At 54.9% G+C, this 26,349-nt stretch overlaps 1 protein-coding gene across 4 annotated transcripts in view; it reads left to right on the top strand.

Moving 5' to 3' along the window:
- PLXNA2 (plexin A2) overlaps positions 1-26,349 on the top strand; it is a 141,755-nt gene that overhangs the window by 9,848 nt on the left and 105,558 nt on the right. For 3 of the 4 annotated variants that reach the window (XM_021536032.3, XM_021536034.2, XM_021536035.2), the window contains exons 2-3: positions 9,340-10,594; positions 10,989-11,171. In XM_021536032.3, the coding sequence (XP_021391707.1) occupies positions 9,407-10,594; positions 10,989-11,171 (1,371 nt within the window). In that variant the 5' untranslated portion in view covers positions 9,340-9,406. Of the gene's footprint in view, positions 1-9,291; positions 10,595-10,988; positions 11,172-26,349 lie in introns of all 4 variants that reach the window. The other variant, XM_021536033.3, reaches the window with a different exon arrangement.

Here is a 26,349-nt window from a genome sequence, read left to right as displayed (position 1 = left end):
GAGTGAATTCTGGATGTGTTGGATTTGAACCATTCACTGCCTTGCCCCAGTGAGCTCTGTGTCAGCGCTGTCACTGAGCTGAGATTTAATTGACTTTTAATCAAGGAATGGTGTCCCCGGGGGTGATTCCTGCTGGCACGGGGCTCTGGGCAGCTCACCTGCCCCAGCAGAACCTGCTCCCACCCCCTCTGAGCTGCAGATTTCTATTGGAAACCAAACTATTTTGGCCTAATTTCCTTGTCCTCCCAAGATTTAAAAAAACCCATTATTTTTATCCCAAACTGCAAAATTTTAACGTGAGAAGAAGCAGAATATTGGCTCATTTGTTCATCCCTGTGAATTCCTGCTCCATTCTCTGCAAATTCCCATTATAAACATGACACTTGGGCAGATTATCTGCTTTAGCCATCGTGTTACTGAGGGGAATATCACATTAATTTCCTTGTCACTGCGTTTGTTCCCATCTGTGTGGGATCATTTGGTTAAAAGTCCTGTGATCCTCAATGTAACGCAGTTGGTCTTTGCTTCTGGCTTCAAAAAACACAAAGGCAGCAGCGCTCAAGTGCTCCTGGATTTCCCAAAATCACCAGCTTTCCTCAGGTCTGGGAGGTTCTTTTTGGCCAAGCGTCTCGGCTGGGTTGTTTTGGTGGAAGTTCCACAGGTTTTGGGCCAGAGACAGCTCCCGTTGCTGAGTTCTGGCTTTGCCCCCCAGTCCTCGAGCTCCGTGGGAACGTTTTGGGGATCTGGGGGAGCAGCCTGTGGTTGCAAAGGGGGATTTGTAAAGCTGAACCAGCTGAGAGCACTGCCCCAGCCCTCACGAGTTGTTTGTTGTGTTTTTGGAGGAAACTCCTTTTTGTGATGCGTCCTCGGGCCTGCCAAGGGAGCCCTGCCCCAAATCCAGCCGTGGCTTCTCTCCCCGTGGGATCTTCTGGGCATTTGATGGAATTTTCCTGCCATTTCTTGACCCACCTTGGGGATGTGCCCGCTCAGGGGTGACAGGGTGGCTCTGATCCCCGTCCAAAGCAGCGCCCTGGGATTTGGGCACAGCTGGGATGGGGCTGGGGCCGGGCTGGGACCCCTCCCTGAGCAGGGCTGAATGCAGGGGTGCGAGGGGCTGGCAGCACCCTGAGAGATGTGACCCTGTGGGAGTCCAGGGCTTCCCTCTGGCTGCCCTGGCAGGTCTGGGACCCTGGCAGGGGTCAGGAACCCTCTGGACAGAGCCCCCAGAGACACTGGCTGTGATCCCTGTCCATGGAAAAGAGTTTTCAATCTTACAGGATCAATTACCAGCTCTGAGTGTTTGATATCAGTAATAATTAAGTGTGGCACAGGTGCAAAAGTAAAATTTTAGGATTCTAGATGAGGGGTCCAAAGGGGACAAGATGGAGGAAATTGGGTGTGCCTTGTCCTTTTTCTCCTTCTTCATGCCCTCCATGTCTCACTGTGGTGTTGGCATTTTTCTGTTGGTTCAGGCTGGGGACACACTGTCCAACGCAGGTGACAGATATTGGCATGTTCTTGTAAATGCAGCCCAGGGAGTTTCTGGTATTTAATGTTTGTCACATCCCACTGAGGGCAGAGCCCCACACGCTGCCCTGCAGGACAGAGCTGGGCAGGGCAGCAGAACATGTGAGAGATAAACAGAATAAACAACCTGGAAACCAGCACAGACCAATTATGGCTTCTGCTTTGGCAGCGGGGCTGACAGACAGAGACTTTCTACATCTCAGAATCATCAATACCTCAGATTCCGACACAGCCTCACACATCCCTGAAGGATTTCTGGTTTTCTGGGCATGGCTGGAGCCCATCTGACAGGCTGGAGCTGGAGGACGTGACTCAGTTTCTCTCCAGTGCAGCTGGGAGCTGCAGGGAGGGGATTCCCGGTGTGCCCGCTGCTCCTGCCGGGCTGGGCAGTGGCACGGAGCCTCGGGACCCGTGGGGTGAGGATGGCACAGCAGAGCAGATGACAGGGAAGGTGGCAGCAGGGAGAGGCTGGGTGCCCTGCCAGGCTGGGAGCAGCTGGAGCAGCTGGAGCAGCCCGTGGCCGATCGATTGCCACGCCAGGGGCACAGTGTGGGACACAGCCCCAGCAGAGCAGCAGCTTCCAGGGGCTTTTATGGGATTTTTTCCACCCCCACAGGCAGAAACACGGTGACCCTCCCTGGGTGGGTGCTGCAGCTCCCGAGTCTCCCCTCCTGTCACCCCCATTGTCCCCCAGTGCCGCTGTCTGTGCCCTGCCCTGAGCCACACAGGGGTTGGCAGAGCTCCTGATTGTGCTCAGGCTTTTGGGATATCTCATCCATCAAGGTTTCCAGCCCCTCTTTAGCCTCAGAGCTTCTGGCTGATGTCAGATGTGGACGCCAGCAGCTGCTTTCTCCATCCCAGAACCAGCTTGGCTGGAGAGAGAGAGGTTTTAAATGACAGAGATCCTTAGCAAAGAGACGAGAGTTAGTGTTGAAAATAAAGAAAACAAGACAGCTCGTTTCATCTAAACAGAAGGGTTATTAAACAGGCTTGAATTAATCAGAGATCTGCCAGAGCTCTGAAATTGAAAAGCAGGGCAGAGGAGCAGGGAGCACACGAGTGTGAAGGAGCCACTTTCTCAAGCAGACATTGATGTCCCAACACTCTGGGAGAGGAGATGATGTTCAGCTGCTGGTGGCATGCAGGGGAGGTGGCTCCAGGCTTTGGGGTGCTGATTTTGGGAGATAAACCCACCTTGGTGCTGATCCTGGGATATAAACCCAGCTCGATGCTGATCCCAGGAGATAAACCCGGCTTGGTGAGATCCCGGGAGATAAGCCAGGCTTGGTGAGGACCTGCAGGATCTGCAGGATCTCTGGCTAATGGAGTGCCTGGGGACCCATTTCACTTGAAGCTGGGGCTCTTCACTCACCTTGGAGTGAGGCCAGGAGGAGCTGCTGCTCATTTTCCTCCTGCAGGTCGGGGGCTGCTCTCTGATCCTCCCTCGTGCTGTTCTGCAATATTCTCCTGCAATAAACTGCAGCTGGACGTCACCTGGGGACACGGGGCTGGGCTGAGGCTCAGGAGATAAAACTCCCTGCCTTGCCACTGGGACCTTTTGCTTAGCCTTGGGCAAATCATTTCATCGTTTAATCTGCTTGCACCTGAGGTCAGCAGCCATTAAATTCCATTTTGTTGGGAATAAAGCCCATGAATAATCAAGCAATGCTCAGGTGGGGAGGTGGATAAAGCTCAGTCCATCAGGGCTCAGGTAGGAAACGAGAAAAAGCACTTTCTGAGGCACGTAAAGCTGACCCAGATTGCCTGCAGGGGTTGTGGATTGTGTTTCGGGGCTCCTTGAGGACTCTTTAGAGGAACAGCACAGCAGTGATGGCTGCAGCAGCTGGGCCCTGAGCAGGAGGCTGCCAGGCACTCGCAGCTCTCCGTCCAACTCCAGCTCTTTCAACATCACCCACAGCCACTGACCTGTTTACACAGGTTTGGCGGAGCCCCAGCCTCCCAAAAACTTGGCCGAAGCAGCTTTGAAGCTTCTCAAGTGTTGAATTTCCCCATGGTGTCAGACTCAGAGGCAGCCCGGAGAGGCAGGGTCTGTCTGCTCTCAGGCTGTGCCCAGCCCCGAGCTGTCCCCGGGCACTGCCCGGGCAGTGGGACCCCCCTGCCCGCTCCCCTCCCCAGCCAGCTCATCTCTGAGCCATTGCACAGCTGGCCGAGGAGGTTGAGACAGAGTGAAAATTTAACAGGGTAGAAATCCATTTGGATTGAGGTGAAATGTGCCACTTTGAGCTTGCTAAATGTGCTGTTTACTCTGCTAACTGCAGCCCTAGCCAAACTACCCCAGCTACGGAAAAAGAATGCAAATTTCCACACTAAAAGATAATTAATTTTAACTTAATTAATTATAAAGTTTAATTTTTCATCCGCATTTCAAGGTGTCCCATTCCTGTGCCAGGGTGGCTTAGGGACCTTCCCGTGGGGGTGCTGGGTTAAATGTCTCCAGCTGTGAGGCACAGCTGGGGGGCAGCCACAGCTGTGCTGCTGCTTTGGATCTCCCCGGGGATGGGGACAGAGGAGCACGGCTTGTCCTGGCCTGTGACAAACGTGGGACAGCGCCAGGGGTGGCACCTGAAGTGCCGTGTCCTCCCAAAAACTGCAGCTCCAAAGCTGGCACCTCCTGGGGCTCCTGCTCCTCTGGACCTGTCGGGATGTGTGTGCACAGGAGGGAGGTGGAGGGCAGAGCTTTGCACAGTGTGTGCTGGATAAACAAACAGCTGGGCTCTGGACAAATTTTGTGCAGAATTCCTGTGATGTTGTTTGTTATCAGGGAAATGCCTTTTCGTGGCTGGGCTCTGTTCTTCCCCTCCTCTTCCTTGTCCCAGGCCTGGAGGAAGCAATAATCACAATGCTGTGCTTTGCCCTCTTAACTCTTTCTCAGAACGCTGCCGAGGCTGTGGAATGCCAGCCCTGGGAACGAGCAGCTCCGGGAAGGGGGATAGAGCCCCTGGCACAGGTCTTGGCACAGCCCCTGGCACAGCTCCTGGCACGGGTCCTGGCACGGGTCCTGGCACGGCTCCTGGCACAGGTCCTGGCACGGGTCCTGGCACGGGTCCCGCCCTGGCTGCCAGCACAGAGCAGGGACAGGCAGCCCAGGGCTGTCAGAAAGGTGGATTTTGCTCCAAAACCCAAAGGGTTCAGGCTGTGTCTTAGGAAAAGCTTGTTATTTGTCATCCCTGTTGGGAAACCTCTGGAGAAACCTTGGAGCTGGCTCCAGGTTCCTCACTGGTGATTTACAGCTTGTTCTTATTGTTGTTGGAGTGAAAATATCAAATAAAAAAGGCCAAGGAGAGGTGGTGGCAGCCATCCTCATGCCTCTGGGTTACAGAATTCCAGTTCTCCACATCAAGTAACAGAATTCCAATTCTCCACATCAAGTAACAGAATTCCAGCTCTCCACACCGAGTAACTGCCCTGGGCTCAGGCTTGTGGGTGGTGTGGCTTTTTGTCTAATTAAATCCAAACCCTATTAATTACTGTGAGGTCTTCCTTCATAGCTGACAAATGTATGCTGAATGTCATCCTTCAAGGGGATCAACCACTGCAGCAGCTCCAGTGCTGGGGAAGGTTCCACAGGAAAATTCCCACTGTGCTGCTGAGGGGCGAGGCTCCAGCAGCTGTGCTCCCAAAATGGCCAAACCCGGGGCTTTTCCCTCATTCCCAGATCCCAAATGGAGCCAGCGGGAGGGGAAAAGCTCAGGCTGCTGCAAGGCTGAGGTTCTTCCAGAGGGATGGTTCTGCCTTTGGGGTCATCACCTGCAGCCTGTCCTCCTGGTGACCCTTTGGGCAGTGCTGGGGGGCTGTGACAGCCTGGTGACCCTTTGGGCAGTGCTGGGGGGGGCTATGACAGCCTGGTGACATTTTGGGCAGTGCTGGGGGGCTGTGACAGCCTGGTGACATTTTGGGCAGTGCTGGGGGGCTGTGACAGCCTGGTGGCCCACAGGGAGGGCAGTGCTGGGGGGGCTGTGACAGCCTGGTGACATTTTGGGCAGTTCTGGGGGGCTGTGACAGCCTGGTGGCCCACAGGGAGGGCAGTGCTGCTGTCCCCACTCCCGGCCATGAATCTTATGGGGCTCTGAACAGCAAAAAGGGCAGAACCCAGCCCCAGGTTCCTTCCAGAGCAATCCCAGCCCCTCTGCCCCTCCTGGCCCTGCCATTCCTCACGAGGGTCTGTTCAGCCCCCACAAAGCCAGAGTGGGATTTATGGCCCAATCTGCTCCCCCTGCGGGCGCCTGGGGACCCTGGTGGCCTCTGGGCAGGGGGAGGCACAGGGACAGAAAAAGGACAGGCAGGGAAAAGCCTGTGGGGCTGGGAGCGTGGGGGTGAGGGGATGGGTGGGGATGTGGGGTCACTGAGGCACTGGGGAGCTTTGCTGTGTCCTGGGGGTGCCGGGAACATCCAGAGGGGTGAAATACCCCAGGAAAGAGGAGCTGAGGGGGCAGGGGCAGTGCTGAGGGTAAATCACTGCTCAGCAGAGAAAAGGCCCGGCCACCACCAGGCAAACACAGCTGCCACACTGGTGACATCAGAACTGTGCCTTTGAGCCGTCATTTGCCACAGGAGATTCTCTTGTTGTTTTGGCTTTAATTTTCCTTTTTTTTTTTTTCTTGGTGTTTTTTTGTTTTGTTTTGTTTTGTTGGTTTTTTTTTTTTTTTTGGGTCTGCACAAAATGCCGCTAATGACAAACTGTGGTGCCCATGAGTGAGTGACAGCTGAAATGAGAGAAATGACTAATGGTGCCTCCTGAAGCCCTGTCACATGGAGATTAAATGAGCCCTTTTTTCTTTCCCCCTCAATGAGAATCATGGGCATTTGAATAATAATATTATAGTCTCCATTAGGATGACAGTGGGGGAAAAAATCGGCTCAGACCTGTGATTATTCCTTCAATCTAATAATTATTTAAATACCAGATAACTCCTTTCAGCCTAATTGAGGCCTTTCAGCTGCTTGGGTTTATATTGTGTCCCTGAATTTACTCTCTCTTTCACCTTGCGTTACTAATAGCTGCAGATTGCTTCTGAGGCTGTATTTTAAAACACTCTTCAGGAAAAAAAAAAAAAAAAAAAAAAAGAAAGAAAGAGAGAGAAAATTAATGATCAAATGGTATTAAGGATCAGAGTTAAAATCACCCATTCTGCTGGTGTTTAACTCCCCAGGTGTTTGGCCTCCTCCACAGGGATGGTTTGGGTTGGAAGGGATCTTAAAGCTCATCCAGTGCCACCCCCTGCCATGGGCAGGGACTCCTTCCACCATCCCAGGTTGCTCCAAACCTGGCCTTGGAACTTCAGGGATGTGGCAGCCACAGCTGGCAACCTCTGCCAGCCTCTCCCTGCTCTTGGAGCCAAGGATTCCTCCCCAGAATCCCAGCTAAGCCTCACAGGGAGCGGGTTCCTCGGGTTCCTCTGGCTGCTCGGTGTCTGCACTGCTGAGCTCTGCCCAACCCTGCAGCCCCAGGCTGTCCCCAGCCCGGGGACAGGACACAGACCCGGGGACGGCAGCTCATGGCCAGTCTGGCATGTTCAGATCATGTTTGAAGGGCAGATTCTCCTTGCTGGGTGATGCCTCTCGCCGCTGGCTGTTCGTGAGCAGCCAGGCTGGCTGCTTGGGATGGAAACGTTGCTGAAAAAGACCTCAAACTGCTGTGGTCCCACCCATCCAGATCGTGTCATGTTCAGTCACTCAAACGGATTCATTTCTAGCCTGCCCTCTCCTTGTCTTGCTTTGCCATGGAACAAGTTTTTAGGAGCTGGAAGCCGCTGAGCAGGGAAGTTGTGTGTGCAGGCTCTCACTGCTCCCTGTGGGATCTCTCCCTCTCGGGGCTCCCCTTGTCTCAGGGTCTGCGGGGCTGGGGGACCCCCAGAGTGTGAAAATCCTCATTTCCCAGCCCTGCAGCCAAAGGAGGAGTCTGGATGTGCAGGATCAGCTTCTCAAGGATGTTTATTTTCCCTTATCTAGAACGTTCTTTCTCTGACCTGCGCTCTGCCTAGCAAGGAGGCCATGGCATTCTACGTGTCACCTTGGGAAGCATTTACATTTTATAGCATAAATTACGTATAGTATGTTTACAATAATGTGCCAATATCTATCATTTATATTAGACAGTGTGTCTCTACCTTAAACCAACAGAAAAGTGTCACCATCACAGCAAGACATGGAGGGTAAGAAGAAGGAGAAGAAGGTCAGGACACGCCCAAATCCCTGCATCTTGTACCCCCTGAACCCCATTCTAAAAACCCCAAAATTCTACTTTTTCACCTTGTGTTAATTCAACTACCACACAACTCAAACCCTTGTGGCTTGTAATTCCTCACACAGAGTTGGCAGCTTTTTCCACAGGTTAAAATCAAAGCCACAGGAGTTTGTGACTTGGTGCCAAGGTCTCTGAGCCCCTGGCAGGGGGGGACAGCCAAGGGTCCCTGTGACACCCAGGGGGTGGCAGGGTCCCTGTGACACCCAGAGGGTGGCAGGGTCCCTGTGACACCCAGGGGGTGGCAGGGTCAGTGTGACACCCAGGGGGTGGCAGGCTCCGTGTGACACCCAGAGGGTGGCAGGGTCCCAGTGACACTGAGAGGGTGGCAGGGTCCCAGTGACACCGAGAGGGTGGCAGGCTCCGTGTCCTCCCCAGCACGGACAAGCTGCTGCAGCCGAGGTGGGAATGCCGAGCCTGGCGGCGAGGGGGAAGCAGCTGGGAAATGTCTCCCTGAGCAGAATGAGAAAGCCACGACGCCTGCCTCTCCTGTCGTGTCTCCCGTCAGTGGCACGGCGCAGGGACAGAGCTCCTTTGTCACCTCTCGGGGACAAGCCTCGAGAGAGGCTGTGGTGACACGCGGAGCTCAGAGCAGCTTTGCAGAGCTGGGAATCGCTGTAAATGGAAATAACCCAAAGCTGGAGCAGCAGCAGGGGCTCCCATGGGGTGTGTGGGGCTGGCCTGGCCCCGCTGGGACGCGATGGCCGCAGAGTGGTGCCTCATCCTCAGCCTCTCCCCAGGGCTGGCGGGACCCCCAGGTGAGGGACGATGTCTCTGAAGTGGTTCCTTTGCCTGCCCAGCCCGGAGTACGTAAGGAATGCATAATTTGGGATGAAGGAGAACTTTGTGGTGGTTTTCTTGCACTCAGACACCTCCGTGGTCAGGTCAAGCAAGCTGCTCTAGGCTGGTGTCTCCCTGCTGCGGGCAGGGTTTGGTGGTGGATCTAACCATGTGCTCCCACCTTGGTGGCAGCTGCTTTTTTGGCAGGAAAGTACCTCGTGAAGGAGTTCCTGCCTGAAAAGCACCTGCTGGAGAGGCACTTCTGGCTCTGAGGAGGGTCTGAGGGGAGATGTCACCACCTTCAGTGTGTTCGTGCTCCATGAACTTGCCTGCATGAGGCTTCTTCCTCAGGTTCCCAAATTAAATCAGAGAGGGTTTTAAGGTAAAGAACAGCTCTAATTTCCTCTGCTGCTCCCAGCAACACACCCTGCAGGAGACATCCTCTCAGCCAAGATTGCAGATGGATGGCTGGGGCTGTGAGCCGCAGGCTTTGTCTTGGGCTGGAGCTGATTCTCCCCTCCCTGTCTGAGCAGAGCATGTTCTAAACAGCCAAACCCCACCACAAATCAAGATGCAGGGGCTGAAACAAGTGGCAAAACATCAAGCCTGAACTGTTCTCCACTCAGCTGTGGACTTGCTCAATTCTCAGTGTGCTTAGAGACATCCTCCCTTTATCTCAAGGACTGTGTAATTAGAAAGCCTCCTTTGAATTTTATCTGCAGGGCACACGGGATCTAATCCTTCGCTCCGGGTGGTTCTTCTCTCCACAGAACCATGTGAGGGACATTGCCGGGGCTCAGGACACGCGCGGGGGACACGGAGTTTGCCTTTCCCAGGATGGATCAGAGGAGGAACTGGCCTCGGGGACAGAACTCTGATGGCTGGTCAGTGGCTCTGCTCTGCCTCTTCCTGGCCTCGCTCTCCCGGAACGTGTCCAGCAATGCCTTGTTCAACACTTTCCACTCGGAGCACCGGGACTGGACGTTCAACCACCTGGCGGTGCACCGGGGCACCGGGGCTGTCTACGTGGGGGCCATCAACAGGGTGTACAAGCTTTCGGGCAACCTGACCATCCTGGTGGCTCACAAAACCGGTCCCGAGGAGGACAACAAATCCTGCTACCCGCCCCTCATCGTGCAGCCCTGCGGCGAGGTCCTCACGCTCACCAACAACGTCAACAAGCTGCTCATCATCGACTACTCCGAGAACCGGCTGCTGGCCTGCGGCAGCCTCTACCAGGGCGTCTGCAAGCTGCTGCGCCTCGACGACCTCTTCATCCTGGTGGAGCCCTCGCACAAGAAGGAGCATTACCTCTCCAGCGTCAACAAGACAGGCACCATGTACGGGGTGATCGTGCGCTCCGAGGGCGAGGACGGGAAGCTGTTCATCGGCACGGCGGTGGACGGCAAGCAGGATTACTTCCCCACCCTCTCCAGCCGCAAGCTGCCCCGCGACCCGGAGTCCTCGGCCATGCTGGATTACGAGCTCCACAGCGACTTTGTTTCGTCCCTCATCAAAATCCCCTCGGACACGCTGGCCCTGGTTTCGCACTTCGACATCTTTTACATCTACGGCTTCGCCAGCGGCAACTTCGTCTATTTCCTGACGGTGCAGCCGGAGACCCCCGAGGGCGTCTCCATCAACTCCGCCAGCGACCTCTTCTACACCTCCCGCATCGTCCGCCTGTGCAAGGACGACCCCAAGTTCCACTCGTACGTGTCCCTGCCCTTCGGCTGCGTCAGGGGCGACACGGAGTACCGGCTGCTGCAGGCTGCCTACCTGTCCAAGCCGGGGGAGGTGCTGGCCAGGGCCCTCAACATCACGGCGCAGGAGGACGTGCTCTTTGCCATCTTCTCCAAGGGGCAGAAGCAGTACCACCACCCCCCCGACGACTCCGCGCTCTGCGCCTTCCCCATCCGCACCGTCAACGCCCACATCAAGGAGCGCCTGCGGTCCTGCTACCAGGGTGAGGGCAACCTGGAGCTCAACTGGCTGCTGGGGAAGGATGTGCAGTGCACCAAAGCGGTAAGGATGCGCTGGCTGCTGGCTGTGGGAGCCCTCGAGAGCCGGGTTCAATCCCTGCCCCGATGGAAGCAAGTTTGCAGAGTAGGATCAGTCCGTCTGTGCCTCAGTTTCCCTAAATTCAGAGCACTCTTTGCCTTTAATCCATCCTCTCATCCTGCAGTGAGATGACAATGAGGGAAGGGATGGTGTTAAGTCAGAATAAAGGTGTGCAGCTTCCTGGGAGTCTTGGGAACTCCCAACCCGGGGCTCTGGAAGCTGCAGGAGCCCTGGGGAAGGTGGCTGGAGCTGGCAGGGGTAACACGTTGGTGGCCCTCACCTCCACACCACCTCGAGTGCGTGGGGCCGCCCTGGGCTCTGCTTCACTCACAGCTGCCCCAAAACCTTGTCTTTCCAGCCAGTCCCCATCGATGACAACTTCTGCGGGCTGGACATCAACCAGCCCCTGGGCGGCTCGGTGCCCGTGGACGGCGTGCCGCTCTTCACCTCCAGCCGCGACCGCATGACCTCCGTGGCTTCCTACGTCTACAACGGCTACAGCGTGGTCTTCGTGGGCACCAAGACGGGCAGGCTGAAGAAGGTAAGGCCTGTGCGTGGCTGTGGAGAGCCGGGAGCTGCGCTTGTCTCTCTCGGGATGCTCCGAGCGCCTCGCGGCTGCCGCGCCTTACGGGCGTTTCCCAGCGGGAATCTGGGAGCGGAGCAGGAGTGGAAATCGCAGGGTTTGGGTCCCAGCTGGTGTTGGAGAGGCAGAGTGCAGCCCTCGGTGTTTTGTTTTGGAGTGCCAGGTTTTGGGAAAGGGGAAGTTGAAGCTGCTGGAGGACGGTCCTGGGGAAGGAACCAAAGGAGGTCAGATGGAAGTCTTGCAATAGTTTTGGTTCCCGGCAATCCTTCTGCAACTGCTGCAGGAGACGGAGTAAAAAAACCTTTGGAGCTGCTGGTGCTGGCAGGATTTTGGTCGTGGAGAGACAGAAACGGGTTCATGTGGCTGCTTTTGGAACCAAGCCTCAGGGCAGAGTTCTGCTGCCTCCCTGTGCCTCTTCCCTCCTGCTGGGTGACCGATCAGCCCTGGAACATTCCTTGTCCTCTGTCGGTGGGAGCCACAGCACGTTTCTGGGTTGGAAGGGATGTGGGCAAGGACACTTCCACTAGCCCAGGTTGCTTCAAGCCCTGTCCAACATGATCTTGAGTGACTTTTAGGCCTTTGAAGCCCAGCTGGGATTTCCCCACTTCTGAGTCACAAAATCACAGAATTTTCTGAGTTGGAAGGGAACTCTCTGAGGACTTCTGTATTTAAAATAAGTATTTAAAATAAACAGAGGTGTGTGAGAGCCTTTGTTGGCCTTTGGAGCTGGAGCTGCAGGTGGAAGCCAGCTCAGCAGTGGGTCTGATCCAGCTCCAGCAAAAGCAGCCTTGGAGCTGCTGCTCTGGCAAGCTGAGACCCTTCCAATTAACCTCAGCTCTAAATGACAGCACTAGGTGAACCTGTTAAATGCAGCCCCTGCACCTTCCTGCCAGGGAAAGAGTTAACAAATGTAATCAACAGCAGGCTGTTAATTTTTTGAGTCCTTAAGCAGCAGGGAATTTCTTCCTCATCTATCCAGGAAGATACAAGGACAGGCAGATACTACACTTGAATGTCGGCATCATTTTAATTACATCAGTTCATTAATATTCATTCAGCACTTTACAAGTGCTGAGTAGTAGTAAATTAGGTGCCTCCCTGGTGCCTCTCGAGTGTCAGTGGGGCAATTTTGAACGTGGGGGAGAGGGAGCTTGTGAAGCAGAGCCCTCCACTTCCCTGCTTCCGTGCCTGGCACCGGGGAGAGACGAGGGTTTTTAGCTAAATGGAAGGAAGAGGAGCCCTCAGCACATCCCAAACGCTTGTGCCAAGCCTGGAGCGTGGGATGCAGCTGGGATGCAGCCTGGGATGCAGCCTGGGATGCAGCAGGGATGCAGCCTGGGATGCAGCAGGGATGCAGCCAGGGATGCAGCCAGGGATGCAGCTGGAGATTCAGCCAGGGATGCAGCCTGGGATGCAGCCTGGGATGCAGCAGGGATGCAGCCTGGTGCTCGCTCTGTGCAGGGTTTGGGGACAGGGGAGGCTCCTCCTTCAGCCACGAGCCTGTGCCTGCACACGAGGCATTTTCGGGCTTGTTCCATGAATGATGAAGGATTACAGGAGCAGCAGTCTCTCCAGCAGGGTTTAATTCCTGGTGCCAGCCCACACTGGACGCTTTCTGATGCAAAGTTAATCTATCCATGCTCCGCTGTCCAGAGGGAGGGCTGTGCAATCCTTCACCTGCAATCCTTCATCTGCTGGATGACAACTGGCCCATTTCTGAAGTAAATTCATCCCAGACATTCACTGCAGCCAGGTTTTCATGGCACCTGCCCTGATTTAACAGCAGAGCTGCCTGCAGCTGATGGGATCCGTACCCCCTGTAATTAACTGGAACAATCCTGGTCCCGTCCTCCCCTGTGTGGGGCTGAGGATGTTGCTGTTCTCCCTCTCCCAGCTCTGTCTACACCTTTAGCAGATTTCCCCTCATTTGACACGTGGGATTATCTTTTCCATGGCCTGAGGGAGCCCAGGTGAGGCGTAGGAAGCAGCTCTGCGCCGAGCCGAGGGGCTCTGGCTGCAGAGGAGGCGAGACCCAGGGGAAGTTAACAGGTTGTCTCTGGATTTCGCGCCTGTTCCAAGACAACCAGACGTGTCTGGAAGTCAGCGAGTGCTCAGGATGCTCAGGACTCTCTCCTTATCTCTCCTTCCCCATCTGTGAAACGATGGTGGGAACGTTCAGCACCTCTGTAAGTGCCAGGGATTTGTGCAGACGCCTTTTCCACCTGATCTCCTCCGTGTCCTCCTCCGGCTCAGATCTACCCACACAATTAATGTCTGCAAGCTTTGTCACACCTCTTCCCTCGCCCACAGCTGTTGATTTCCTCTGGAAACAAGCTGCTGGCTCCGTCTGGGCTTTCAGGGAAGGCATTTTTGTGTATCTGGAGGAAAGTCAGGGAGATGGCTCCGAAACCTTTCAGATTTGCCTGTGCTCCCCCAGCGAGGATTCCCCACTGGAAACACTGGGTTGTGTCTCCGCTGTCCTGTGCCCTGAGCTCTTCACCTCACTGCTCCTGCCACATCCCAGCTCCTGCTGGTTCTGCTCCCCAGGACTTGTCTCAGGGTGGGTGAGAAGCAAACGCCGCTGGTGCTGCGGCCCTTTGGCTCGAGCACGGCTAGTGGGATGGAATTCTCCCTCCCGCTCTCCTTCCAAAGCACCTCGGCCTCCTGGCTGTGGGAAGGAGGGGAAAGGGGCCCATGTTGGAGACACAACCATTCAGAATCGGGGATTCCTCCAATAAAACCATTTCCATCAAGCAAAATGAGAAGGGACATTAATGCAACAGTTAACAGCAGCTAAGTGCTGGGGGGAGATGTGTCAGCTTGCTTGTTCTGTTTATGGGCTCCATACAATTCTATCAATATTGATGTGTGATGCCTTTGATTTTGACACTAATCATTGCCATGAATTAAATTTGCAGCCATATAATTAGAACTGCTATTAATAGGGCCTCAAGCTAAGCACTGCTGTGCTAGTTGGCTTTTTCCTGATGGAAAACGGCATCCACGGAACTCAGCTAATGTAGAGTGCCCGGGAGGTGCTGAGCCTGACGTGGAAATTGCACTGGCTGTGCTTAGAGGGGCTCCTCTGGAAGGCAGAGGAGGTTTCTGCAAGGCTCTGGCTCAGAGGTTTCCCAGGAATTCCACCAGAGCTGCCCTTGAACTTCCCAGTGGTTTGCTGCCCTTGGGATCCACAGCCTGGGTGGGAGAGAGGAGGATTGCAGGGGGAAAAGAGGAGATTGCAGGGCTGTTACTGCTGGGTTTCCACTCCACCTCCCCTTGCCCGTGCCAATCCTCCCATCTGCTGCCCTGCCCCAGCAGAGCCGGGTCAGCCCCGTGTCCCTGCTTCCATCTCATCAGCCGAGCTCAGTGCTGGCATGGCAGCGAGGCTCACCACGAAAAATCAATCTTGTATTTCATCCCGAGAGGTCTGTTTCTTATTAGGTCTAATAAATCAGTGAAGTGCCCTTCATTCAGCTTGTCAATGCAGGACATTGTGATCAAGAATAAATAAATGTCTGCGCTCTGTCTGCCAGCCGACATCTAGGTATTATTTTTCCATCATGTTGTTTATGCTGGCTGTAGGAAAAATGCAGTTCCTGCAGCCTTGCCTGCCTCCCCACGAGCTGGGAATGCTCCTGGGTGGTAGAGGCGAGGGAAAAGCTGGAACAGTGACGTTGTGCCTGGGTTTCAGCCAGCGCTGAGTCGCTCAGTGGTGAAAAGGTTTTAATTTGTGTGCCTGGAGGTGTTGCAGTGCTGCAGGCAAGGGCCCGGGTGTGGTTATTTCAGGTGCCCTGAGGTGAAGGATAAAGTGTGTGAATGAAATCACCCCCAGATCTCCTGGAAAAGGGGTGTCACACGTTGTCCTGGCCACCTGTGACATTGTCCCAAGGGTGCTGGATGTGCCTCAAATCCCTCCTGGGCTGTGAGGTCACTCCAGAGAGCTGCTCAGGGTCAGCCTGCAGGAGTGCCACGGAGAAATGCACCGTGCTGGCCCTCTCTTCGTGATGGGAACACACTCCTGCCACCTGCAGAATTCCCAGATTCTGTCCTTGCTCCTCCACTGTTCCAAGGCACAGCCACGAGTGGTTGGACTGCGCTGCCAGAGGAGCGGAGAACTTTTAAGTGCCTTGTTACGTCTTGGGACGTGAGAGTTTTATTCAGCTTGGCTGATTTGATTTGTTCCATTAGTGGGAATAAAGGAGGTCTTTCACAATGAAATATATATGTCCGAACCTGTCCTTAGATGACTTCATTTTCTGGGTGCTTATCTCATCCCGGTGATTTATCCTTCATTATCGCCCCCGCACGCGTATCCCGCGACACCTCGGGAGAAACTCGGTTGCATCAGCCTGTGCAGGAGCCAAAAGGACACCAGGCTGTTATTGAGCAGATGAAAATCATCCATTTGCAGGCGCCTTCCAAAGGATTTGTCTGGTTTTAGCTGTAGGTTGGGAGGTCAGGGGCTCTGCTGGCTCCATGATCAATCCATCACCCTCGAACCCGCGTTCCAGCAGAGGTGTGAGAGGGCAGATGGTTCTTGTTTGCCTGAAGAAGCTGTTTAATTGAAAAGTCTGAGAAAAAATGTCTGATTTTTGCCCAGTGATGTGAAATAAGGGGGTGTTTGGTCAGTACTGGACTTGCTGCTGTGGTTGGAGGAGCTGGGATTTATTTTCTCCCTAAACAAGGATTTTCCAGCCTCAGAAAGTAATTCCCCTTTGTTTCCATCTGCACTGAAAAGGGTCCCCAAAATGCTCCATGGTCCCCCACAATTATTATTTTTCATAGCCAGAAGTTGGACTATTATTAATTGGAATTTGTGCAAGTGAATAGGAGAAGTGCTGGGAGCCAGAGGAGAGCACTGGGGGTGTTGGAGGCTGCAGAAGGGGCAGAGCTGCCAAGTCCCTCTAGATTGGGTCTGAGCACTCAGCAATGTCCCTGTCACCTCTTAATGGCATGAAATTGTCCTCTCTTCTCCCAGCATCCCTTCCCTGGGTCTGGTATCCGGCGCCTGCCAGAGCAAGTCTCGTCAGAAAAAAGCCAGAAGTTGGCAGATATTTTTATATTTTATATTTTTATAGCTGCTGGAGAGGGAAGGGGCAGGTGTTCAGGAAATGCTGGGGATGTGAAATGGAGCCAGGTGAGCTCGGAGGCTGCTTTAATCTCATTTCTTGGCTCAGGAGATGGGGATGACTCTGGGTTTTATGCAGGTTCAGGCACCTTGAAAAATCAACTCAAAATTTTGGAGGGCAGCGATTACGTTTGGTTCAGTTCTAAATCAAGTGGGGTTAGAGGAGGCTGTGAGTGCTGAGCAACTTATCCATGGAATCCATCCTTGCTGGAATCCATCCTGCCTCTGAAATCATGGCATGGCTTGGGTTGGAAGGGACCTTCACAGGCCATTTAGTCCTGGTATGAGCAGGGACGCTTCAGCCACACCAGGCTGCTCAGCACCCCATCCAAACAAGGTTTTCATTTTGAATTTCTGAGCTATTTTCTCCCCACACCTTCTCTCAGAGGTATTATCTCCCTTATGAGCATCAAGTGAGGCAGAAGTTATTCCTCCTCCGTTTCACGACGTTTTCATCAAGCTCAACAATGAGTTTCTACTTCAAGTGATTCTGGTGAAAAATATCACAAAATTCCAAATTCTTTGGTGAACTCCTGTTAGTTTACCTGCCTGCCCCTGCTTTCCTTGGAGTGCGAAGCTGCAGGAGTTGCTGTTCTGGATGTTGTTGGGTTTGGGGTTAGGGCAGTGTCAGAGTCAAGCAGTTCATGCTTTCTTTACTATAAACATATTTTTCTGCAGGCTTTTAAACTCCTCAGAGGTCAAAATAACACAGGTTTTGGTCCATTTGTAAGATCTTAAATCCCTGGTGGCAAGAAATACTGTGAGAAGCCCGGGCTACGTTGCTTCTCTAAATGCCTCCTCGAGGCAGTAAAAACAAATGTGGAAACCACAAATGTGCAGGGAGAGTCCTAGGCGCTGCCACAGCCCCTGAGCTGCTGCTGCTGCTGCAAAAAGGTTGGGATTTATGGAGCATGGGGGCTGCGGTGCCCTGCAGGAGCAGGTTTGAGGTGGGGATGCCTGGAGGCTTTCCCTGGGTGTTTGATGATGCTGCCTTTAGCATTCCCTCCATCCCCTGGCGGACCTTACGGCTCCTTGTGGCCAGGAGTGGCCTGTGAGTAGGGCAGTGAGCAGGCAGTGAGCAGGCAGTGAGCAGGGAGTGAGTAGGGCAGTGAGAAGGCAGTGAGTAGGGCAGTGAGCAGGCAGTGAGCAGGGGGTGAGTAGGGCAGTGAGCAGGCAGTGAGCAGGGAGTGAGTAGGACAGTGAGAAGGCAGTGAGTAGGGCAGTGAGCAGGCAGTGAGCAGGCAGTGAGTAGAGCAGTGAGAAGGCAGTGAGTAGGGCAGTGAGCAGGGAGTGAGGAGGGAGTGAGTAGGGCAGTGAGAAGGCAGTGAGTAGGGCAGTGAGCAGACAGTGAGCAGGCAGTGAGCAGACAGTGAGCAAGCAACAAGCAGGGCTGTAGAGCCCTGCGGGGTTTGGGCTGGCGGATCCATCGCCAGAGCATCTGCTCGGTATTTACGGCCAGCACGATTCCATCAGTCCCGCTATGATGCTCCACACCTCTCCCTGCCTTTTCCGAGCCTCTGCCCATTCCTGCCGAGCTGCTCGGCTGGGCAGAGCCCTGCCTTCCCTCCTGCCCAGCCCTGCCTTCCCTCCTGCCCAGCCCTGCCTTCCCTCCTGCCCAGCCCTGCCTTCCCTCCTGCCCATCCCTGCCTTCCCTCCTGCCTTTCCTCCTGCCCAGCCCTGCCTTCCCTCCTGCCCAGCCCTGCCTTCCCTCCTGCCTTCCCTCCTGCCCAGCCCTGCCTTCCCTCCTGCCTTCCCTCCTGCCCATCCCTGCCTTCCCTCCTGCCCATCCCTGCCTTCCCTCCTGCCCAGCCCTGCCTTTCCTCCTGCCCATCCCTGCCTTCCCTCCTGCCCTTCCTCCTGCCCATCCCTGCCTTCCCTCCTGCCCATCCCTGCCTTTCCTTCGGGGAGCTCTCTGCAGGCAGCCCAGCCTGGAAATAGGGGAGGCAGAGAAAGCCCTGCCTGCTCCGGGGCGCAGCTGCCCGCGGGATCTTGCACCAGAATTCTCTGGAGCTGGGCAAGGGCCGTGAGCTCTCCTGGCTGTGATCTGGGCAAAAAAACCCAGCAAAACCCTGAGCAGTGCCCGGGGGGTGAGCCACAGCTGGGGTTTGCTCCTGAGCTGAGGGAGAGGCCCCCAGTCACTCCCAGTTCGTACTGGGGAGCCTCCAGGAGCTGCTGGAGGAGCAGGGTTCAGGATTGTGATTCCTCGGACAGGGATGCAGAAGGGGGTCACAGGCAGCAGCAGGGCAAGGCTGCAATAATTAGCAAGAGGCTTCATTAGCAATTGTCCCGCCAGCCCCTGGCACTGCCCTGCGCCTCTGCTGCTGCTCCTCTCTCCTTGCACAGCCCTGCATCCAACAGAGCCGCGTGCATGGAAGTGGTGTGCATTTAAAATGGATGTACACATCATGCAGCCTCCTGTGCAGCACGGGAAGGGGTTGTTTTGTGGTTAGCTGCTGAATTATTTATTGTGTGCCGGGCTTTAATCTCATAAACCTGCCTGCAGGCCTTGGGCAAAGCAGCCTGAGCATCCTGGAAAAGGGGGAGGCAGCAGCACGGGGCGCTGGGGGCTGGAGGTGGGAATTGCTGGTCCTGCCTCCATCCCTCTGCCCCTGCCAGCCCATTAAGAGTTAATTAATGGCACCGTAAATTGGCCATTGCCACCAACTCAGAGCGGGATTTGCATCTGGCTTGGGGAGGATGCCGGTGACAGAGCCCCGGAGAGAAGGAGAGCGGCTCCCTTGAGCTGCTGAGAGCAAAGGAAAAGGGAAAAGGGCGAGGGAGAGCCGCTGGGGTAAATCCAGGTGTTCCACATGGCAAAGGTGTAAATCCGGGTGTTCCACATGGCAAAGGTGGTGTAAATCCAGGTGTTCCACATGGCAAAGGTGTAAATCCAGGTGTTCCACACGAAACGCGGTGTAAATCCAGGTGTTCCACATGGAAACACCATGTAAATCCAGGTGTTCCACATGGCAAAGGTGGTGTAAATCCAGGTGTTCCACATGGCAAACGTGGTGTAAATCCAGGTGTTCCACATGGCAAACGCTGTGTTTGCCCTCACCAGCCTTCCCCGGACAGTGCTGGTGAGAGGGAGGGCAGAGCATCCGAACAGAGCATCCCTCTGCCCTCCCCTCCCCTCTGCCTTCCCCTCCCCTCTGCCTTCCCCTCCCCTCTGCCTTCCCCTCCCCTTTGCCCTCCCCTCCCCTCTGCCCTTCCCCTCCCCTCTGCCTGTGATTCCCTCCAACTCCTCCCTCTCAGACTTCGCACCTGGCCTCACTGAAATTAGTGAGTAACAGAGCTGGGATGAAACCAGAGTCCCTCCTCCAGCCTTCCCCTTTCCTCTGGCTCTCAGACCAGTCTCAGGTCTGGAGTATATTTGGGCTAAATCGTTCTGCAGAGCTTTGAAGGCAAAGGGCAGCGACCCTCTCTGCTTTTCTTCTTTGTGCAACTGGCAACTCGGTCTCGTTGCAGAGAAATAAATAATCAGAATATCTGGAAGGTGCAGGTGTAGTGGAAGGGAGGCTGAGGAGTTTCCAGGGCACACAGGCTGATCCTGCCCTTGGATTCCCAGCAGGGAGAGGGAGAGCTGCACCTTCCGACTTCACAGCGAGTTCAGCAGAGGGTTTGCAATCCAAAGTGCAAAGAAAGCAAGATCAACACTGACCTTTGAACTACCCCAAGCCGTGGAGTCTTATTTATTCTGTGTATGGCTTCACCTTCACCGTCAGCAATCAACTGATGAATATGCTTAAATATTGTATATTTTGGAGCAAAGCACATCCCATGGTACGGGGCACATTTTTATTATTTTCCCTTGATTTTAGGGGAGTTTGGCCATGCCAGGGGCTGGATGAGGCTGATTCCAGCAGCCCCAGAGTGGGGAAATGCAGCAGGAACAGGACAAACAGCACGGAACAAACACCGGCTTTGGGGAGAGAAAGGCAGCTCAGGGTTTGCTGGGGAAAACAAACAAGTTTCATGTTTTGGAGTGAAAACAAACAAGTTTCATGTTTGGGAGTGTGCCGTGCCCAGCCCGGCTCTGTGATCACAGGCAGCAGGCAGCCCAGGTCCAGCAGGAGCTCTGCTGTTCCTCGAGGAGCATTAAAGAGCAGCCGATGCCTTCTGGAAATTGTTGATAAAGCTCTCTTTTTTACAACCATTTTTGCTTCTCCAGCACAAATGTACTATTTCTTGTTTGGATGTGTTGCTTTCTTCATTCGCTTTTTTATTAGGGACATTTACATGAAAACAGCTTTTTTCTTTTTTTTTTTTGCTCTCGCAGCACATTTCCCAATTGCAGCTGCACTTCCTGCGTGGAAGGAGATTTTCACCTTCCCTGGGCATGGGAATGGGAATGGGAATGGGAATAGGAGTGGGAATGGGAATGGGAATGGGAATGGGAATGGGAATGAGAATGGAAATGGAAATGGGAATGGGAATGGGAATGGGAATGGGAATGGGAATGAGGAATGGGAATGAGGAATGGAAATGGGAATGGGGAATGGGGAATGGGAATGGGAATGGGAATGGGAATGGGAATGGGAATGGGAATGAGGAATGGGGCTGCCCTCTCTGCTGGGCATGGCTGCCAGGCTCAGGGGTGGGGATGGGGATGCTCCCTCTCCACACGGGGCAGCTGCTGTGCTCCAAGGGGATGTTCCAGCTCACCCCTGGCTCTCTGCTCTCTTCATCCACCTTGGGATGCTGGGTGCCTCCCTCCCCGCCCGAGCACAGGAATTATCTGTGCCTTCCCAGCAGAGAGAGGCCGGTGTGAAAGCCTCCAGCAGGCAGGAATCCTCCCAGGCTTCCCAAAGTGCCCGGCCCGGGCTGTGGAGCAGCTTGGGAAGGGAGAGCGAATGGACGTGTCTGGCAGACACAGTGCAGTGCTAATGTAACCCACAGGAAAAACCCCAGCGGCTGCTGCTTGGGGCACAGTGATGACATCAGCACTGGGGGATGATGGATTTATGCACTCCAGCCCTGCTTGGGAAGAGCAGCAGGAGCCAAAGTCCCCCCTGAGAGCAGCAGCTGGAGAGGAGCCTGCAGGGCCTCCCCTGGCTGTGCCTGGCCCCGCAGGTGGGCCCAGGGAGCTCCAGGTGTGTGGAGCACATCTCTGATCTCCTCTCACTCCATTTCTGCTTCGGGGTTGGCATCCACCAGGGTTTTATTGCTGGCACCTTGAGAAGCCTGGGAGAAGCCAAAGGAAAAGGGAAGAAGCTTCAGGAGGGAGGAGCTGTGGGGCAGGGGACACCCTGCTCTGTCCCCACGAGTCCCCTCTGTACTGTCCTGCCCAGCTCAGCTCCCCCACCCCTGGCAGGAGCTCTGGAGCTGCTGATCCATGGAAGCAAACACTTGGTGAGGTGAAATTCCTCCCCGTGTGCTTCCCTCACCCCTGACCCCGCTCCATTTCTTCCTCCTGACCCCTGAATTTCAAACCCGACCTTTGGTACCATGGAGGAGGGAGGGGAGGCAGAAGGGCAGGGAAAGGCCAGGATGAGTTTGGCTGTGGACAGGAGGTGGGGGAGGTAAAGCTGTGATCCAAGCGATGGCTGGGATGCTGTGGGATGCTGTGGGATGTTGCAGGATTCTGTGGGATGCTGCAGGATGCTATAGGGTGCTCTGGGATGTTGTAGGATGCTGTGGGATGCTCTGGGATGCTGCGGGATGCTGTGGGATACTCTGAGATGTTGAAGGATGCTCTGGGGTGCTGTGGCAGTGCCCAATCCCCCCTAGCAGTGCCCAATTCCCCCTGGCAGTGCCCAATCCCCCCTGGCAGCACCCAATCCCCCCGGCAGGCAGAGGCTCCCTCCATGGGATGCTCCTCACCCACCCCTGCAGCGGCGGGCCCCGGGCAGGGGCTGCCCCCTCCCCACAAAGGCTCTGTGTGTGAATAAGGACCCGGTAAATGTCCCCAGCTCCCGGATTTGTCCCTTCATTGCCTATTTCAGCCCGTGCTGCTGGCTGGGTGCTGCTCGCAGGGAGGTGCTGCCCTTCCTCTCCCCGGAACAAAGGTGGGGCTGCAAAGGCTCTGCAGAACCTCCCAAAACCCACAGAGCCAGCGTGGTTTGGGCAGGGGGAGCAGGAATGGGCTGGGGGGGCTCTGTTCAGCCTCTGCACAGAGTGGGGGGCTGGGGGAGGGAATCCCAGCAGAGGGGTGAGCGGGAGGGGGCTGCAGGGTCAGGCACATCCTCACTGGGATGCTCCCAAATCCCCACGGCCAGCAGCCAGCCCTTGGGCCACCCCACAGCAGCTCAGGCTGGGCCACAGCAGGGACGGGTCCCACAGGCCCCTCTGCCACCCCCAGCCAGGCTGGACCATCCCAGGGTGGGAGATTTTCAGGAGCTGCAGGAAATGCTCTAAAACTGTGCAGTCATGGAAGCAGACGGCTCCAGGAGGAGCTGAGCAACTAAAATTAGCAGGAGTGCCCCAGGCAGAGGCCACCTGGGGCTTTGTCTCGTTTCGCTCTCAACTTTCATCTCTTTTATTTATAATTTGTGGCTGATTGATTCTTACCTTTTTTTTAAAGGTTTTATTTTCCCATCCTTTGAAAACGAGGAGCTTTGCTGGCTCATGGTGTGTAATCCCTGCACTCCCAAGGGTGGCATTGCCCCTCCTGCCCCAGTTCTGCCCCAGTTCTGCTTCCCCCAGGCCCCAGCAGTGGGAGCAGGGGTGGGCAAGCCCCAGATCCATCCTGGACCACATCTCCCCTCTTCAGCCTTCCTTGGCTGCTTTCTGTGCTCAGCCCTGCTCCACCCCGACCTGGAACAGGTCCTGCACCTCTGGGAGCTGGAGGAGCCACACGATGATTTCAGACTGGTTTTTGGGAGCTGGAGGAACCACACAATGATTTCAGACTGGTTTTTGGGAGCTGGGGCTGCCCCTGGACCCCTGGCAGTGCCTAAGGCCAGGCTGGACGGGGCTGGGAGCAGCCTGGGGTGGTGGGAGGTGTCCTTGCCATGGCAGGGGTGGGGTGGGATGAGTTTTCGGATCCCTTCCAGCCCAAACCATCCTGGGACTCTGTGCCCTGGGCCTCCTGTGTGCTCCCCCTGGGCTGTGTTTGGGGTTTGCTCAGTTTGGGGTTTCTCCTCAGCCTCCTTCCCCCGGGATGCTCCCTCGCAGCCTGGATTCCCTGGCTCGCTTGGCTCCTGGCTCTGAGGGCAGCTTTGGGCAGGGGGATCGGCAGCTCCTTTCACCCTGGGAACAGCTCAGCAAACGAAATATTCATGTGAAACCAGCGTGTGTTTTAAAAGCCCAGAAAATCCAGTGCCTTCCCCTGAACCATTGTTCTCTCCTGCCGTGTCTCTGGCTAAATTAAGACTTTCTTAGAAATGCACAGGTTAAAAGTTTAAAAGCTTAATGTTTCATTCATAATTCACATATCAATGAGGCTTTGATTCCTGGCGGGGAGAAACCTGCAGTGAATGCTGATGGGGGAGCCAGCACCTCTGAGCCTCCCTTCCCTTCCCTTCCCTTCCCTTCCCTTCCCTTCCCTTCCCTTCCCTTCCCTTCCCTTCCCTTCCCTTCCCTTCCCTTCCCTTCCCTTCCCTTCCCTTCCCTTCCCTTCCCTTCCCTTCCCTTCCCTTCCCTTCCCTTCCCTTCCCTTCCCTTCCCTTCCCTTCCCTTCCCTTCCCTTCCCTTCCCTTCCCTTCCCTTCCCTTCCCTTCCCTTCCCTTCCCTTCCCTTCCCTTCCCTTCCCTTCCCTTCCCTTCCCTTCCCTTCCCCTTCCATGGGTGGTTGCAGCTTTTTCCCCTCAGTTCTATCCCAAACCTGTTTCAGATTAAAAACAAACGCTGTTGCATATCAGTTTGTCAGTCACTCTAGACCTAATCTCCCAAAATAATCTTTTACCAGCCCTCTCCTCCCCCAGGATGGGCAATAATTGTTTCAAGGCATGTCAGCCTTTGTTTAAATGTGAGGTTTGTGCTTTCCTGAGGCTCGTGTTCTTGGAAGGGAAAGGAAAGGGGTGCTGAGTTTTTTATGTGAGCACCGCTATGGCAAAGGAGGTTTTTAAAGGCAATCAAATGCCAAAACTCTAAAGGAGGTTTAATCCACCTATAAGAAGTAATTTTTAGAAAAGCAGAGCTTGTTAGCTTTGCAGCCCCTGTGCTTTTTGGAGGATTGCTCTCCCAAATCAGCCTTCCCCCACCTGTGTGTGTTCCCCTGTGTGTCCCTGGCAGTGCAGGCACACGTGGCACAATGTGCCAGGCAGATAAAAATTGCAAAAGTGCCCTGGGACGTGCCAGACTCCCCAGGGCTGTCGTGTTCCAGCCTGGCTGTGCTGCTCCTGCTGGTTTGCTCAGAAAAGGGAGGCTGGCAGCGCTGGGAATTGCCACCATTCCCAGCAGGAATTGGTTTGTGGGCTCTCCTGGCAGCCCGAGCATCTGGGACACGTTGGCTCACAAACGTGGTAACGGCTTATCAGGGAATTGTGGTTTGGATTACAGCAAAATCCCAGAATGAGCAAATCCCTGCTTAATCTGGAGGGCTCCGCCAGCCAGGCTGGGGTTTCTGAAGGGAAAATGGGGCTGGCAGAAGTTTCACGTGCCCTCTGGGAACTTTCCCCCAGCTCACATCCCGTTAGGATAACAAAGAAAAACATTTCACTGCTCCCTCCCTCCTTATTTCTGGGCCTCCCTGCATTTCGATTTTCCATTTCTTGCTTCTCCTGGTGGTGCTGCTCCGTGCTGGAGACTTTGTGCTGCTGGGCAGGGACAAGGTTTGAAACACTAAATTCAGAGCTGGCTTCAGCTCCACATCCCACCCACAGCTCCGAGGGTTTGGGGTGGGAGCTGGAGCATCCAGGGGCATCTGCCAGAGCCAGGAACTTCAGCTCCACCTTCAGTGAGGGGCCTGGGAGTGCTGGAGCCTTCTCCACAACCTTTCCTCCAGAGCAGGAATCTGGAGGTTCTTCTTCATCTTCCCCATGACCTGCTGACGCCCGGCTCAGCTGGAGCTGTGGAAGGGCTGGCAGGGCTGTGCTGGCAGCAGGCAGTGCCTGAGCTCACCCTGGGGCAGGGGTGGCTCCGTGTGGTGGAAAAGTCTCTCCTCCAACCCGTGCTTCCAAAGAAAGGCTCAGCAGGCTCTTGTTGTTCCATCTCAAGGCAGTTTATTGCAAGTTATCTAAAAGAGAAAACAATTTCTATTTCTGCTCCTTGTTTTCCCATGTGGAATGTGTTTGGAGAATTGTTTACCTGGGGTGATTGCTGGGTTGGATTCTGGTGAGGATTGTTTGAGCCTGGTGGTCAATCCAACCCACCTAGAGCTGGGGTCTCGGAGAGGGGCACAAGTTGTGAGTTAGATATGGGAGTTAGAAAAGTAGGTTTGTAGTTTTAGTATCTCCTTTAAATAATATATTAATGTATTATAGTATAGATATAATAAAAAATCATTCAGCCTTCTGGACTGGAGTCAGGCACCAGCATTTCTTCCCACTGGGTTCACCTGCATTCACAATACCCCCCATGGCAGGGGGTTTGGAATCAGATGATCTTTAGGTTCCCTTCCAACCCAAACCATTCTGAGGCGTGGCAAAGATGACTTTGGCGTAAACGCAGGCTGCATTTTCTGGCTTTTAAACAGACCCTGGAATGGAGAAGCTTTTGTGTGAATGAGAACTGCCCAGCCTGCGCTGGAGGTCCTGACCCCAGCACGGCCCCCAAATCCCTCTTCTAAGGCAGCTGAGAGCCCCGAGCTCCTGGGAGACGGGGCCGGGACCACGCGGAGCCTTCGGATGCAGCCAGGATCAATCGTGGAGCCTTTGCCCCCTCGCTGCATAAAACATCCAGAGCAAATGCAGAGTGACAGGAAAGGGGTCAGTGCTCTGGGTCAGCACCGAGGTGCTGGAGGAGATAATCAGAGCCTTTTCCTTCCAGCTCAGTGCCTGCCAAAAACACCGGAGCGCCTCACCAAGTGCGGGGAGCGGCCAAGCGTGAGCGCGCCGGGAGGAGCCCGGTGTCCCCACGCGGTGTCCCCAGCCCGAGTGGCACCAGCAGCCCAGCCCTGCCCTGCTCT

The sequence above is a fragment of the Lonchura striata genome, chromosome 30, assembly GCF_046129695.1.
Source record: "Lonchura striata isolate bLonStr1 chromosome 30, bLonStr1.mat, whole genome shotgun sequence".
In the NCBI taxonomy this organism is placed as follows: Eukaryota; Metazoa; Chordata; class Aves; order Passeriformes; family Estrildidae; genus Lonchura; species Lonchura striata.
Note: the sequence above shows the minus strand (reverse complement) of the source record. Positions and strands in the feature narration are given on the sequence as shown.